General features: G+C 38.6%; 1 protein-coding gene across 1 annotated transcript in view; it reads right to left on the reverse strand.

Moving 5' to 3' along the window:
* The window catches only part of Sorcs3 (sortilin related VPS10 domain containing receptor 3), a 642,016-nt gene that overhangs the window by 158,039 nt on the left and 467,516 nt on the right, over nt 1–16,461 (reverse strand). The window contains exon 7 of the mRNA XM_004659366.2: nt 7,339–7,457. Coding sequence (XP_004659423.2) covers nt 7,339–7,457 — 119 coding nt within the window. The remainder of the gene's footprint in view (nt 1–7,338; nt 7,458–16,461) is intronic.

Raw genomic sequence — 16,461 nt, forward strand, 5'->3', positions numbered from 1 at the left:
GGGCTGACTGAGGCCCTTTTGTCCCCGCAATTAGTACTAATAACACCACCAAAGACCCTCAACAGAATTGGGACAGGAAAGAAGGGGCTTATATGTGCAACCTGCGCATTAAAAAAATCAATAGGTTAAAATTAATTTACAGAAAATTTTGAAAAAGTTAGGAAATTTAAGTGGGAAAATTTCCTTCGAGTAAAGAACCACTGAAGCCCCTTATGCTAAGCTTGCTGTAACTAGCTTGCTAAAATGGTGTATTAATCAACATTTCAACATGGATGATGGGGAAGACAAAGAGACATCTAACAGTAGAGGGATTAGTTAGGAAGAAGAAAAGGTTCTCAATGGAAGGGGTTGCAGGGACAAAAGAAGGTAATAGGAATGGATTATGATCTAATATGCTAGTTTATATATGGAAATTGTTAATAAACATATTTCAAAAATCTACTTCTACCACAGTGTCCAGCTGTCGTTCAGACACTTGCTGGAGAGTCTCAAACCTCACTTCTCGATGTAGCTTCTCCTCAAGATTATTCTTTGGTGACTAGTGGCAGGGTTTGTGGAATGCTACCCCCCACACCCTGTGAGGCACAATATGTGGGTTTAAACCTTGAAGAAGTTACTCTGCTTGTTTCCTGCTTTAACAAAGTCTCTTGAAGGGGGAATCTTGCTTGGTCCTGCTTTACAGGTAGATATTGATCACTAAGACACAACTCTCATCTTCTTGGTAAAGGTAGTCCTCGTCCCTGTTACAATTTTCAAAAAATATATTCCCAAGAAGATGTAAAATCCATAATGTTTAAAAATTCAGTTAAGATGGTTTAATGTTATTTTTAACGTATACAAAATAAAACAAACAACAGGAGTGAACTCAATAAAAATGACCAATATTGGGCTGGAGAGATGGCTTAGTGGTTAAGCGCTTGCCTGTGAAGCCTAAGGACCCCAGTTCGAGGCTCAGTTCCCCAGGTCCCACGTTAGCCAGATGCACAAGGGGGCGCACGCGTCTGGAGTTTGTTTGCAGTGGCTGGAAGCCCTGGCACGCCCATTCTCTCTCTCTCCCTCTATCTGTCTTTCTCTCTGTGTCTGTCACTCTCAAATAAATAAAAAATGAACAAAAAAATATTTTAAAAAAAATGACCAATATTAAGGCCAAGTGTGTTGGCACTCACTTGTAAATCCACTACTCAGGAGGTAGAGGCGAGAGGATGAGGAGTTCAAATTTAGCCTGGGATACCTAATGATACCCCTGTGTCAAAAAAAAAAAAAAGACACAAAAATGACCTCTGAGCTTTCCAGCAACTATAAAATCATCTAGATTTAATGAAAAGAAACAGATTTTCTCTCCAAGGTTTCCTAATTTCAGAGGTTGTCTGGCTTCCTCTGAGCCACAGCTTGCCCTTCTCCTCCACTTCTTTCGCCTGTGTTCCTGGCATCCACTCCAAGCCTGTGCAGCCTCTGCTCCTAGACCAGAAAACAGAGCTCTCCCTCCTCAGGCCAAGACCAACGCATGCATCCTGCTAATACAGCTCTCATCACACTGCATTATCATTGTTTAGTTGTCTGTGTTCCCCACTGGGCTGAATGTATTTTAATATATTTCAATGAATGAATATAAAAAGGGCACTGAATAACACATTGGACAGTTCTTGGACAGCAGTTTTATAAAAATGCAAAGACTGTCTACACATGGGCATTTCCTATGCAGTGAGCAATCACCAATTACCCTAAGTTGTCTTATATTGTTAGCCGAGGAGACAAGATTCCTTGGCTTGAAAAAGATAACTAGCTATACTCCCCAGAAATGAGGACAGTGTCTTATCTTCTCCGTTCAGTTCACTTCGACAAACATTTATTGAGTACCAGTCATTATGCTAAGTGTAGGAGAAACAATGATGAATAAGATGTGGTGCTGTTCCTCTCAGAGTATGCAGACCTGTCTGGGGAGACACAATACAAATGAATGAGTAGCCATGCTAGAGTTTGATCCAATCCCAATGAGGATGTTGGGGAAGACATCCTGCCTAAAGGAGTAGCCTAAACTAAATCTTCAGGAATGAGTTTGTCTGGTAAAGTGATATTCCAAGCAGAAAGAAACTATAACGAAGTCAAAGGAGATAAGAAATGTCATGGTTGTGTGGTGCAGACTGAAAAGGTCTCTGTTTATTGAAGGGTAAATTTAAGCAAGGAAAGTATATGGGAAGCACTAGTGAGTAAGGAATTTAAACAAGGCTGATGGGGTAGGTGAGATCCTATTATAGAGGCTCCTGTGGGCAATGCTAAGGAATTGGATTTCACCCTGCAGGTGATGAACAGCCACTGAGAGAAGGAACATTGATTTTTACTTTAAATAAAGGACTTTGGAAGTAGTTTGTGAATGCACTGGAGGTTGGTGTGTTGATCTGGAGCAAGGAAATCAGTTAGTAAGCTATAACAACATTTCAGAAAATACATGATAAGGATTTATAAATGGTTTTAAATAGTCAAGTAATGATAGTGCTTCCCCCTTTTCCTCTCATAAATTCTATAACAGCAACAAGCAAAGCAAGAAAGAGAAATGCAAACTCCATACTTAATGAAAATTTAACTATGAAACACAATCTCTGTGGGAAGAAAGCCACATATATTATGTTCCCAAAAGTTCTCCCTAATGAGAAGAACTCAGGGGAAAAGTTTTGCAACCATATAAAGCCTTCCAGAGAGCCATGTAAAGATTCTTGCTAGGCAGAAACTGAACCTTATCTTTCCCCAAAATAAAACTCCCAAGTATTTCTTGAGTTACTTGTGACCTGAAGAACTCAATTCATTAAAAAAAAAAGAAAAAAAAAACAGTTAAAATGTAACAAAAAAAGAACATGCTACAAGAATGATTGCATGGTTAACCAAAGTAAAAGAAGAAAAGGGACAAGAAAGTGGATAATAAGTAAAAAGTTACATGTAATTTCATGTAATATAAAAAGTGCATCCACATTGCTGTAATTGAAAGTAATGAAGCATATAGTAATAATAATGATTATTATTATAACAAAATATAGTAAACTCTTCTGTAAGAGACAGTTGGAAACAGAAATAAAGAGACCCAGGGAACATATGCTGAGGTAGAAAGATTTGGAACATGCAAGGCTATGAAAGTACATTCAAGAGACTGGACACTACAAAACAAGAACTCAAGTGTAGCATAAAACTAGTGTACCTCATTATTCACATTTTGCTCAAATTGTGAGCAGGGTGATATGTCATCTTTCTTTTGTCTTTCCTATCCATTATACAAATTCTGGATCCAGAACAATAGAGTGAAAAAGAAACGAAACTCAAGCAAAATATGTACTTCAAGATAACTCAGGAGGAACCATTTTAGATAATAAAATAAAGAATTTGAATCTATTCAATGAAGGAGACACATTTATAAGGGAAATGGATGACAAAGTATGACAACCTCTGAACATACCCCAGTAAGTAACTTGTATGCAAATATTAAGAAAAAGTGACTTGAGGCTATCAATGGCAAACAAAATATCCCTCCCCCTAGTGAGAACTAAACAAAAGAAAACAAGACAATATAAAGAAAAAAATCTCAGACTTGCCTGATCCAGTAGTATTCAGGAAGTTAGCAATGCAAGTTCTCATGGAAAGAACATAGCATATAAACACCATGCTCTTTGAAATGCTTATCAAATCATAAAGGAGAAAATTAAAACGTGGGTCTGACATTCAAGAATCCACTGTTCTTGGTGGCATTATTACTTAAGAAACACCTCAGACAACTATAGGAGATATTGATGAGAGCAAGTAAATTCATACCTCTACAAAATCAAGACTCAAGTAAATGCAAACAGAGTGGGATAGAGCAGAAGGTACATGTGGGAAATGACTTAGTTAACAAAAATGAGCTGCCAATGAAATAGATGGGGAGGTCACAGCATCTAGTATATCTTTCTCTTTTCCTTACAGTACTTTTTCAAAGACGTAAGCCTACAAGAAATATATATTAGGGTTGGAGAGAAGGATTAATGGTTAAGGCACTTGCCTGCAAAGCCAAAGGACTCAGGTTGGAGTACCCAGTACCCACATAAAGGAAGATGCACAAGGTAGCACATGTAGCTGGAGTTTGTTTGCAATGGCTAGAGGCCCTGGCACACCCATTTTCTCAACCTCTCGCTCTCTTTTTTTTCTAAAATATATTAAATACATTTTTAAAAAGAAATAAATATTAAAATAGTAAGGCAAACACCAGGAAATACTATAATCAATCAAAATTGGATGCTGAATGAATTAAAGGGGACATGGGAGCATACTAGTTTAATAATTATTCACAAGGGGAAATCAATAGATATTGTCCCAAAATAGAAGATCTGTTGTTGTACATAAATTTATATTTTAAAAACTTAGTAGTAAAAATAAAAACAATAAAAGTACAAACATCTAGTGTTATGAAAAGATAGATGGAAACGTAAAAACAACAGACTATATAATGAGAGTTTTAAAAAGCCATCTTAATTATATCTTAAACATACAGTGTCAGAACTAAAGCTCATAGGTCATATACACCAATGCAAATGGTTAAACCTACCTATTGGAAGGAAAGGGCTTAAGCAATCCTGATGGACACCCAACTGATATTGGCACTGCACCATGTGCACCTGTTTACTTGCTACCTGTAATCACTATATGATTTCAATTTGGCTAGTTGATAGCTGCAAGTCACAGATTTAAACCAGCAATATTTGGAGATAAATTAAATTCAGGTTTTTTGTTTAAGTTTGTGACCATGTGGTGGTATATCTACACAATGGAATTCTATACAGCAGTAAGAAAAAATGGCACAAAGAAATTTGAGGAAAAATGGTTGAACCTAGAACAGATCATTCTCTTGGATTATTTTGGAAAATGTCAATCAATTCAGCACCTTGCCACCTTCCTGACCTCATCTTCCAATTCTCTTCACGGTCTCAGTTTTCAGTTCCTTCTTATCACTGCGAGAAGCAAATATTGGAATGTTCTGGAGACTGATGTTTGGATGGTTTCTGTTTTCTTTCTATTCTAACCATGACTTTCAAAATAATATCAACATGCTGACAATATTCCAGTTTATATAACTGAACTATGGCTGCTATTTCCTCTGCTCTTGAACACAGCCTTGACTCCCTAACCGCCCACTCCATGTCTCTGTGTAGAGCGCGAGGGGTGTCGGGGCCAACATCCCTGGCTCTATGCTCCCTGTGGACTATGCTGTTTTTGGCCACTTTGCCCTAGTCAATTCATCAAGGTCTTCTGAAGTCATTCTAAATCAAATAGCAATACTGTTATGCCCCCAACATGCAGTTCCTGGGTTATCTGCATTAATCATATCTTCCATCACCTGAGATAGTCTAAATAAAGGGATGGTAGCGCAGGAGAGAGGAAGACACAGCAAACAGTCTAGAATACCAAGGTTCTAGCACTGTTTTAGTACTTGACAGATTTCATCAACAAATATAGTTCTCCAAGCATTCCGTGAAGTAGCTCCTTCAAGTGTCTTCACTTTGTAGATAAGTCAAATGAGGCTCAGCTTACAATAACACATTGTCTGAAAAAGTGCAGGTTGATGGCTCTATAGTACATGTCCTTGTTAACCTTTCAACCCCGATATGTAGTTTTCCCCTGTCTCCCACTAGAATTGGTTCCAGTAGAGCAGGAACCTTGTATATTCTATATCTGAGTCCCAGAACATACATGAAGGACATCACATATACTAGGCAGTGATTAAAACCTCATTGGAAAATAGAACTTCATTTCTTTAAATACAAATTAAAAAAAAAACTATATCTGATTAAATAAAAGATTTTCACTTCTAAAATAATACAAGAAAAAATTATTCCAGAACAAATGTTTAAAACTCTGGATATCTGGGCTGGAGAGATGGCTTAGCAATTAAGTGCTTGCCTGTGAAGCCTAAGGACCCTGGTTCAAGGCTCGATTCCTCAGGACCCATGTTAGCCAGATGCACAAGGGGGTGCACGCGTCTGGAATTTGTTTGCAGTGGCTGAGGGCCCGGGTGCACCCATTCTCCCCCTCTCTCTCTATCTGCCTCTGTCTGTCGCTCTCAAATAAATGAATAAAGAAAGAAATCAGTAACTTGACTGGGTGAGATTTCTTTAAAAAAAAAAAAAAAAAAACCCTGGATATCTGCCTGCTGAGTTACAGAAAACTTTATGCAACACAAGGGGAAAATAGGGACATTTAAAAAACTCATGTTTCAGCCGGGCGTGGTGGCGCACGCCTTTAATCCCAGCACTCGGGAGGCAGAGGTAGGAGGATCACCGTGAGTTCGAGGCCACCCTGAGACTACATAGTGAATTCCAGGTCAGCCTGAGCCAGAGTGAGACCCTACCTCGAAAAACCAAAAAAAAAAAAGTCATGTTTCCCAGAAACAATTCTGTAGCATTCATTGTTATATACAGTATTAACATTAAGGAAAGGACAATCAGACTGGTAATTTCATAAATCATCTCTGATCCTATTTTTAACATAACTTCAGCAAAGACAAGAGAAAATTGCCTTATTGGGGACCATGATAATGGGAGTAGAATGAGGAAACGCTGACATAAAACCAGTTCAACTTTCCTATGAAACACCATTGCCAGAAAAGTGGGAGCAAAATGATTAAAAAAAAGCAACACAAAGTTGTTATCAACTGCCAAATGTAATTTCTCTCTCTCTTTGTCTGTCTCTGTCTCTGTCTCTGTGTCTCTCTGTCTCTCTGTCTCTCTGTCTCTCTGTCTCTCTCTCTCTCTCTCTCTCTCTCTCTCTCTCACACACACACACACACACACACCCCACTAGGCATCATAATACTCAAAACCTAAAAGAAAGCTGGACTTGGACGTTTGAAGTAATCAGCACTGGAAAGAGAAAGGAAGATATATATTGAGTTTTAGACTTTTTCCACAAAGAAAATTCTACAGATGCCTAATTTATGGTGGATTTTTGCCTCAAAGTTAGACAAGTCACTTTAGATAGAAATAGAACATAGCTTTGATAAATTACTTAAAGTCAAAGCCCATTAGACATTTGACTTTAAATAACCTCAAACTGTAACCTAATCCTTTCAAGACAACTCTGTTAGTGTGAAATGGAAATCAAACTGAAGCATTCCCTGGGCCAGTAACATCCCTACATAGGACACAGACCTACAGCACCTTCAACTTGCAGCAGAAGTGTGAATATCTCCAGGGAGCTAGAGCCCCCAAATGAAAGAGGGACAGTCCCTGGTTCCACAATTCAGAACTCATCATCATTTTGCTAGAGGTGGCTGAATTCACTGACCATCCTTTCCCTGTCACTGACCACACTTTGGGCACTTACCTGGATAAAGATATACTCATCCTGGACAACCAGGGAGCTGATGTCAATGGAGCGGGCAAAGGGGCCACTTCTAGTTGTCTCTGCGCATTCCTGGATCCTGCAGGTGAGGTAGTGAGCATCTGGAAGAGAAGGAAGAATGACATTTAACACCAAGGAATGTCCAGCCAAGTCCTTGGTGGTACACAAAACTGACTTCATGGGAAATCACTGGTGGAATTTAAGGTGACAATGACTTCTTTGCTTTCTGATCCATAGAATTTGAGATCCTTCAAAAAGGTGGGGGGAAAAGGGCAATATTTAGTTTAACATTGGGAGTGGGGAAAGAATTAACCTCATATCCTACTGGTGAAAGAGTAAATCCCTTTAGCTTTTGGGAGAACAAATTCGAAAGAGCTATCAGAATTGTATATGCACATATTTTACACTGTAATTCTAATTCAAGGAACGTTTTTCCTACAGGAAGACTCATATATTTTCACAATCAGGAAGGGCAAGGATGTTCATTGTAGCATTATTCATAGCAATGAAAAATTGCAAACAAGCTATATGTCCATGAATTAAAGAACATTTAAAGAAGCACAGATCCCTACATATGACAGAGTACCATGCAGTAATTAAAAGATTGGATAGATACATATGCAATGACATGCTTTATCTGAGATGCATTGCTCTGCCCGCTTTGGAGAAATTACTTAGCCAGTACACAGTCTAATCCAACTTATGTCTTTTAAAAAAATCTCCACAGATAGAGAGGCTTATGCTGCAACTGCAACTGCACAGGAGAAAGTTTTAAAGGTTGTATATATTCTTAACTTTGATTACTTTTTGAGAATGGGCATAAACATAAGGAAATATATCAAATTAGAGTGTGGGACTTTGAATCATTTGTAAAGTAAGAAATTCTCTGTATCACCTTACATCATATATATATATATATATATATATATATATATATATATATATATATATATATATATATATTGCTGGAGCAGTACTTGAGCAGGAAAACTTTCACTATAAAAGACTCATGTCTGTAACTACAGGGTTGTCCAATAAAAGAATGGATCCAGCTGTTTTCTCCTTCAAGAAAAATTACAAGTTAATCTCTGGGAAGAAATTACTCTGTAAATTGCTTTAAAAATAGTTACTGTTCATTTGACATTTTTTTCAAAAATGGTCAAAATGAAAGGTACTGATTACTTTAAAATTTTAAGTGGTGATGTCTTCATTGTCAAAATCATATGCATGTGCCAGTCTGGTAAGTTCCCACCTATAATCCCTGGTGCCCAGGAGGATTAGGCAGAAGTATAAAAAGTTCAATGGCTACCCAGGATATACAGTGAGTTTAAAGCTAGCCTGGGCAACTTAATGAGAACTTGTGTAGTGTTTTTCTAACATGTCCAAGGCCCTAGGTTCAATCACAAATACCACATACACACATGCACCCATATAAATAAAATAAAACAAAGAAAGAACATATGGGCCATTACATATATCCGTGTAATTTGTATGCAGACAAATGCAAACAAGTGTCACAGGCCATAGTGGACTGGGGCTGAGGATGTCTGGTAAGCACCAGTAATAAATGCATTTATTTAAGCAAAACCTTAGCAAATGATTGAGATCAAAATCATGGCAATTTTCTCCTGTTTATCTCCACTGATGATGCATTAATTGAGTGAGCAAACGACCTTCTATTCTGAGAGGATTGCTATCTAGGAAGGGGCTTACTCGTATTTATAAAAGCAGGTCTTTTACACATTTATCAAAAGGGTATGTATTTAATAAAGAAGCATATTTCATTGGAAAAATGAAGTAATGATGCATTATCTATTCCTATTCCATGCATGGTGTGCATAAATATGTGCACGTTCATACTTATGTGGGTGCACATGTGTGCATATGCCCATGCACGTGTGTAACATGGACATGTGGAGGCCAGGTGTCGACACTGGGAAACTTCCTTAATCTTTACCTTGCTTTTTACCTTTAAATTTATTTATTTACTTTTTAAACATTTTAATTTAGATTTTAGATAAAGAAACATGCTGTAATTTGAATGTACGCCCATCCTATTACCCTCTTTTTTCCTCTCCTGTCCTACTCCTTGTCCACTGAACACTTTCCTCTTTCCAAGTAGTACTTCTTCTGTTTTGATTTCTCATTCTTTGTGTCCTTCTATGTCCAATATTTTAAACTGCTGATGGGTTCAAATTTTGAGATCTTGTCGGGAATCAATAACCACTGTGAGGTCATGAATGCTCCGGTCAGTTCCTGTCCTAAGGATAGTGTCCTGATGTACTTCCCCCATACTGTGCTTCTTACCTTCTTTATGTCCCTCTTCTGCATTGTTCCCTGAGCCTCAGTCCTTCAAGAAAAACTACAGATTAGCCTCTGGAAGGGAATCACTCTTTAAATTGCTTTAAAAATAGTAACCTTCCATTTTATCAAATTAAAAAAAATGATAGTATATGATAGTGATGTCTTTTATTAGGGCTAAGCTCTCAAGAGCCTCTTATTTCAGTTTTGATGAGTCTTGAGTCTCTTTAGCGTCTATGGCCATCTCCATAGAGGAGCATTTTTTAATATTTCATTTGTTGAGACTAGGTCTCACATTGATCCTAGAGCTTACTAATTCTAGCTAGCCAGTAAGTCCTAGGAATCCTCCTGTTTCTGCCTTTGCCTGACTTTTACATGAGTGCTCCAAACTGAGGTCCTCATGCTTATAAACACTTTACCAATGCAGTCATCTCCCTAAACCTACCTCCATACTTCTTGGATGTCTATAATTGATCCTGTTAGCTTCAGGAGACAGGATCTGATCATGTCTAACATCAATTTCATTGTATCAATTAGCATCCTTTCATCTGTTCAGTAGTTCAAGTACCTTAAATTTTCATTTGTCACTTCCCATAGAATCCAGTTACCTTGTAAACTGGGACAATTCTGGCTCTGTAAAGCATTGCCAGTATCTATCTTCTAATGTGAATGTCGCTGAGCACAATGGTTTCATCTGCATTGCCACACATCTTATGTTAAGGATGTATGTGACTGTGGGTTGAGAAACTGGATTGGTCTAAACAGTGAGAATCACTTTTAAAACTTGAGCCTCAGGCCTCACTGTTGAATGGCCAATAGTTCTAAGCACCCATTAACAAGTAATCAACCAATCATGTACTTATGTGCCTAAGCAAATAGAAAGAGGGCCATGAGTGCATTCAGACAAGCAATGGCATGTAACACATGGTCTCAGCCGGGACCACTAAATATCCAGTCCATCATTTGCAGGCTGACATGTAACCTTCTTAGTTTCTAAGTTATACTAAATATGTCTCTATTTTCAATGCAAAATATCTTGATTTTTAAAACTTTACAGCTAATTTAAATTTTAAATACGGCTCACACTAACACTGTGAGACTAAAATAACAAGACGATAGTCCAGATGAGACCCAAGGGCCATTTATGATTCCAACTCTGCTCTGTAACTTGATCCCATTCTAATTCTCTAAGCCTTTTTACCCCTAGCCCCTGACTATGCAACAAGACCAGCTTTTTCAGCATTTTTATGTATACATTGCATGATTCTCCCTCTTTGTCTTAGTTCACAGAGAAGCCAAGAGTGGCCTGGATATACACTTCTGGCTGAGGGGAAAGGGGAAGGCAGACAGCCCAGACTGTAGTTTGGAGCACATTGCCTGCCCATCAGGGAAGCACTTGCACCTGTACAAGATTACTAATTTGCACCTCAAATTATGCAACAAAATACAGCAAAAGGCCATAGTAAATACATGTAAAGAAACCACAAATGTTGATATGACAACCTCTGTCCTTATCAACTGGTGCCTCAGAAAGCTACACTGGCAACCAAAGGTCTACATGGTGAATATTTGCTTATTTTTACACACTGGCTCATTCTCCCCTTTTGATTCCTTTTCTTGTTTGGATACTTTGGGGAAAAAAAAATGAATCAAGTATATTCAAGGCCACCCCAAACAAAATCAACACCTACCTCCACCTTGGCCCATGGAAAACGGGGTACTGTGCCAAACTCATCTTACTTCTTGGCTAGCTCTCCACATGCTACTGCCCAGCATGGAACAAATGGTTTAATTTAACAGGACATAAGCAATAAAATTAGTTTTGAAATCCACTTAAAATTCAGGGACCATGCAGTCTTTAGTTGAACTCATAAATTGGACATCTCAATGCTTTTAATTTCCAAAGCATAGAGATATAATAATAAGCACCATGATGCCCGCTGCCATGTGTGAATTCAAAGTGGGAGGGCATGAGCAGGGCAATTGAGCTCGTAGGCATGGTCACCAAGCAGAAGTGGCTCAGGGTCACAGGGGAACTGCGGTCTCAAAAATCAACAGGGAACACCGTTTGTCTGAAGCTTCATATTCAGAAGTGGAACAGTGACATACTGTCTGAAGGAGGATAGATACGGTTGTAAAGACTTTATGAAACCCAAAGGGAGGTGATTTATCATATACAATAAAATTCCCAAATGGTGGGATGATAGGTATGGCCTATTTAGTTTGCCTGATTTCAATAACTCCAGATACCAGGTAAAATGGCAGTGGCCATATCTCTGGAAGACCGTGTGGCATCTGAGGACAAGGCCTCAAAGCTACAAAGTGCTGAGTTCAAATTCAGGAGTTGCTTTGTATGGACTGGCTTTGGTTGGATGTCAATACAGTTTCTTATCTATTAGAAGCAGACAACTCAGCATGTGCCCTGATGATCATGGCCAAAATTAAGTAAGATTAGGCAATGGAAATGCTTATAATATTGTAGAATATATTTTTAAAGATCACTAAATCTTAACTACATTTTTACTATGGAGAGGGAGAGACTTAACTCTCAGTATCCCTCATATCATATATTCAAGTGAGGGACTCTGCCTCAGTAAGTAGAGAGTCGTCAAAGACATATATGTATGCACACCTACATTTGTGAATGTGTATCCACATACACATAAAAATGCATACACACACACACACACACACACACATACACACACACACACGTGAATTACTACCTTACCAGCAGGATTAAAGCCTTAGCCATCTTTCTCTTTCTTTGGGCTGACTTTATAAAGCTCCAGTAAGTGGTAGCTTAATGGAATTGAATTACATTAAAAGCCTATATATTTTGTTATGCTGAATTATATAGCAACTTGTGATTATGTTTTGCCTTTGAGATTACTAAATATTTAAGCTTGGTAGACATCATGCTTCTTGCCACCTGAGAGAAAAGAACTTTCCATAATTCGCTCAACTTCTATCCCTTTGGGTAATATACACATTGTCAGAAGTTGAAGAAGTGAATTAAAATTGTGAACAAAAAGCAAATTCAGCTCTTCAGGTTTGTTCTTAGAGAAATACCCAGGAGCTGTTTATTTTAAATAACAGCATTACTCTCAAATGCAAATATATTAAAGCAGGCAGATTCAAGAGAACTCTGAAAAGTTCTTTTGCTTCCTTATCCCCTCCTTGCCCTTAGCTGGAAGGTGGGGCTAGCATGTCCACAGACTGGCCAGACCAAAGCAGGGGGCATGGATGCAAAGTCCTTGCATGGCACCCAAAGGAAAGAAGATGCCAAACCAAACTAAAACAGAACCCCAAACCAGGAAGTTTCTATTCCTTCTATCGGACTTATCTCTCTTACACTTTTATGAAATTTCTAATAAAAGACAATCCAGCCATCTCTGCCTTCTTATAGCAGAGTCCTGAAACGACATTTAGCATTCTTTTAGTTTCACATTAAAGCATCTGTCCCTGAATTTTATGACTCTATGACAATGATGAGGAGGAGGATAGAGGTGGTGGAGTTGACAGCAATGACACATTTTTGTGCTCAATCTGGGTTGAGTAGTATTATATTATATAGCTCATTATATTATAGCTCATTTAATTTTACAAATAATTCAGTAAGGAGTTACAATGAGCAAAATGCAGTTATCACTCTCCCAAGTGTTATCAATGCAGAAAGTGTGTAGATTTACTAAATACCCACAGCTGAGAACTTAGTCTAATGACCGAGATGGGATTTGAACCCAAGTAATTTAGAAGAGAATCTGGGATCCTACATACCGTGGTAGTTGAAACATAGAAGGAAAATCAGGCTGAGGATTAGACCAGAATGTGCATCCAAGTTCAGTCTGTATTTATGGCTGACAAGGTGAACTTAGGTATCTTATTCCATGTTGATGATTATTAGAAAAACCAAAGAAATTCTATCTCCTCCCACTTCTTAAAAAGAATTCTGGGGCTGGAGAGATGGCCTAGTGGTTAAGCGCTTGCCTGTGAAGCCACAGGACCCCAGTTTGAGACTCGGTTCCCCAGGTCCCACGTTAGCCAGATGCACAAGGGGGCGCACGCGTCTGGAGTTCGTTTGCAGAGGCTGGAAGCCCTGGCGCGCCCATTCTCTCTCTTTCCCTCTATCTGTCTTTCTCTCTGTGTCTGTTGCTCTCAAATAAATAAATAAAAAATGAACAAAAAATATGTTTAAAAATTTAAAAAAAACAGAATTCTGAACTCTACCAAGATAGTCTGGTATCCTCAATACATGAGTGGAGTCCACTGGGCCTGCTCCAGTTGAACTGAAGAAGCAGTGTCTGTGGTCACATGTACTGAGCTCCCACTTCATCTGAATGGCACGTTGGTCTCTCTGTGTGTAGAGCTACTAGAAATATAATCCAGAGTTCTTAATGATTCAATCATCTATCTTCCTCAATCCTGGAACTTAGTCTTCAGTGCTAGTGGTTTGATTTTGTGGCCCAAGCTCATATGATTGATTACTTATGCCAGCATGGGATTGCATGGGAAAGATAGATGTTAGCACATGAACTGTGGGCTTAAGATACAGAAATTTTAGGAATGTGCAGACATTTAAAAACTTTTGCCCATGTCTTCAATGACTTAACAAATTGATGAAAATACTTCTGATATTTGGTCAAATAAACAAAGTACAGGATGAAGGATCATAGAAAAGCTAAGAAATCTAAGTTCAGATTCTAAGTCAGAGTTAAGTCAACAATTCATCAGATATCAGGTCTTCTACTGACACTCAAGAGCTTCTTGGATGGAAGAGGTCTCTCTCTCTCTCTCTCTCTCTCTCTCTCTCTCTCTGTGTGTGTGTGTGTGTGTGTGTGTGTGTGTGTGTGTGTGTGTGTATGTGTGTTACAGAGAGACAGAGAGAGAAACAGAGAACATTCTAAGGATTATGACTTCCAAAAGAGAATGAGTGAGAGAGCCATTTAAATTCCAAACTTCATGGCAGAAACAGATTTATACATATATTAACCAAACTGGTTGGCATTGCCTTTTTTAAAACCTGCCAGAATACAAGAAAATCCAATAGTTTTTAGCTTCATCTGGAAGTCTAACTTGAAAGAGGTGGACCAGGATTAGGACAACATGGAAACTTATAGATCTAAACAAAATATCGGTTTATGCTAGGTTTGCTCCAGATGGCTGTTGAAGCTGAGCTTACAAAGAGTTGTCAATGCCCCAAAACATGATTGGGCTATTGCACTGTTAGCTCTGATGATCTACATCAGCTTTATCCAACAGATATATGATGAAAACCACAAATGATCTTATAAATTTTCCAGTAGTCCCATTTAAAAAGCAAATAGAAAAGAAAATTCATTTGATATGTTTTATTTAACCCAACATATCAAAAATATTTCATAATGTCATTAACATAAATACTCTGAGAAGCTATTTTTCATCCTTTTTATTCATAGTAGTCCTTTGAAATCTGGTGCATATTTTACCTTTAAAGCACACCTCAATTCAAACATCACATTTTGAGGACTCCATATACACATGTGACTAAATGACTGCCACATTGGACAACACAGCACCACCATAATGTTGCAACACCCACCTTGTACCATTCCCTTGGAAAACTCAGTTCATCCCACTGGGAGGAGCTTAGGCATGACCTAAGCAGCAAATCATCAGCAATTGTGCAACCTTTCCTGTCTCATAGTACTTTGCCCAGGAGTCTTTAATCACAAGCCTCTCATGTGTTTAGCATATTCCATTAAAATAATGATCTGTGTATGTGTGCTGATTTGAATGTTGAATGTCCCCCCATGGCATCATGTGTTTGAATGCTCAATCCCCAACTGGGTTGATAGTGGAGCTGTTGGGCAATGGAGGTTTGCTCTAGGAAGTCTGTCACTAGGGGAAGGATTTGGAATTTTGTGGCTCAGTCCCACTTGACACACTCAGATCATTTTCTCAGTTTCCTCCCTGCTGGTATGATGAAAGAATGCCTGGCTACTTGTCCTTGCCATGTTTTCTTTGATGTGACAAATGTTACCCACAAAACTATAATCTGAAATAAACTTTCCCCTTCAACAAGCACCTTCTACCAAGCTATTTTGTCACGTCAAAGAGAAAGTAACTGGTGCTGAAAATTGGTACTGAGAACTGGGGCCATTGCTGTGATGAACCTGTGTGGTTCTCAGTCCTATACACCTAGTGTGAATGTGAAAGAGGAATGTGGAAGGATTTGGAACTTTGCATCTGCTACAAGCAAACATTAATGGGCCAGTCTGCTGAGAATTTGAAGAACAAATGCAGAGAGAAATGTGGACTGTGGAGTCTGTTTATGAAATTTCAGAGGAGGAAATGGGATTTATCTGGACCTGGGACAGAGGCTGTTCATATAACATTTTTGCTTAGAGCATGGCTGCTTTCTTTCCACGTCTTGAGAACTGCAATGTTGAATTTTAAAGTAATGGATTGGAGATTTTGATTCAACAAAACACAGAGCAGAATAGTATGAGAAATTTAAAGTTTGATACAGGGTTTGTAAACAAGTTTCAGGTCCCAGGGCAAAAAGGTGTAACAAAAAGTATTAAAGATGTTGCCATCATGCAGGACAGGCCAGCTTTTCTGCATTGGGGCAATAGGAAAGATCCCTGGAGGGCAGTATCAAAGGTATTTGAAGGCTCAAACCAGCAGAACTTCTAATTCTTTTGAAAGGAAAAGGGCTAGGGGAGAAGGAGGGTGTTCCATGTTCTCCAGGATGAGCCTGCACAGGCGGCTGCAGCTGTGGTCCAGGCGGTGATGGTTTTTGAGAGGAGGTTGAAGGCTGGG

Source organism: Jaculus jaculus, chromosome 1 (genome assembly GCF_020740685.1).
Source record: "Jaculus jaculus isolate mJacJac1 chromosome 1, mJacJac1.mat.Y.cur, whole genome shotgun sequence".
Classification (NCBI taxonomy): Eukaryota; Metazoa; Chordata; class Mammalia; order Rodentia; family Dipodidae; genus Jaculus; species Jaculus jaculus.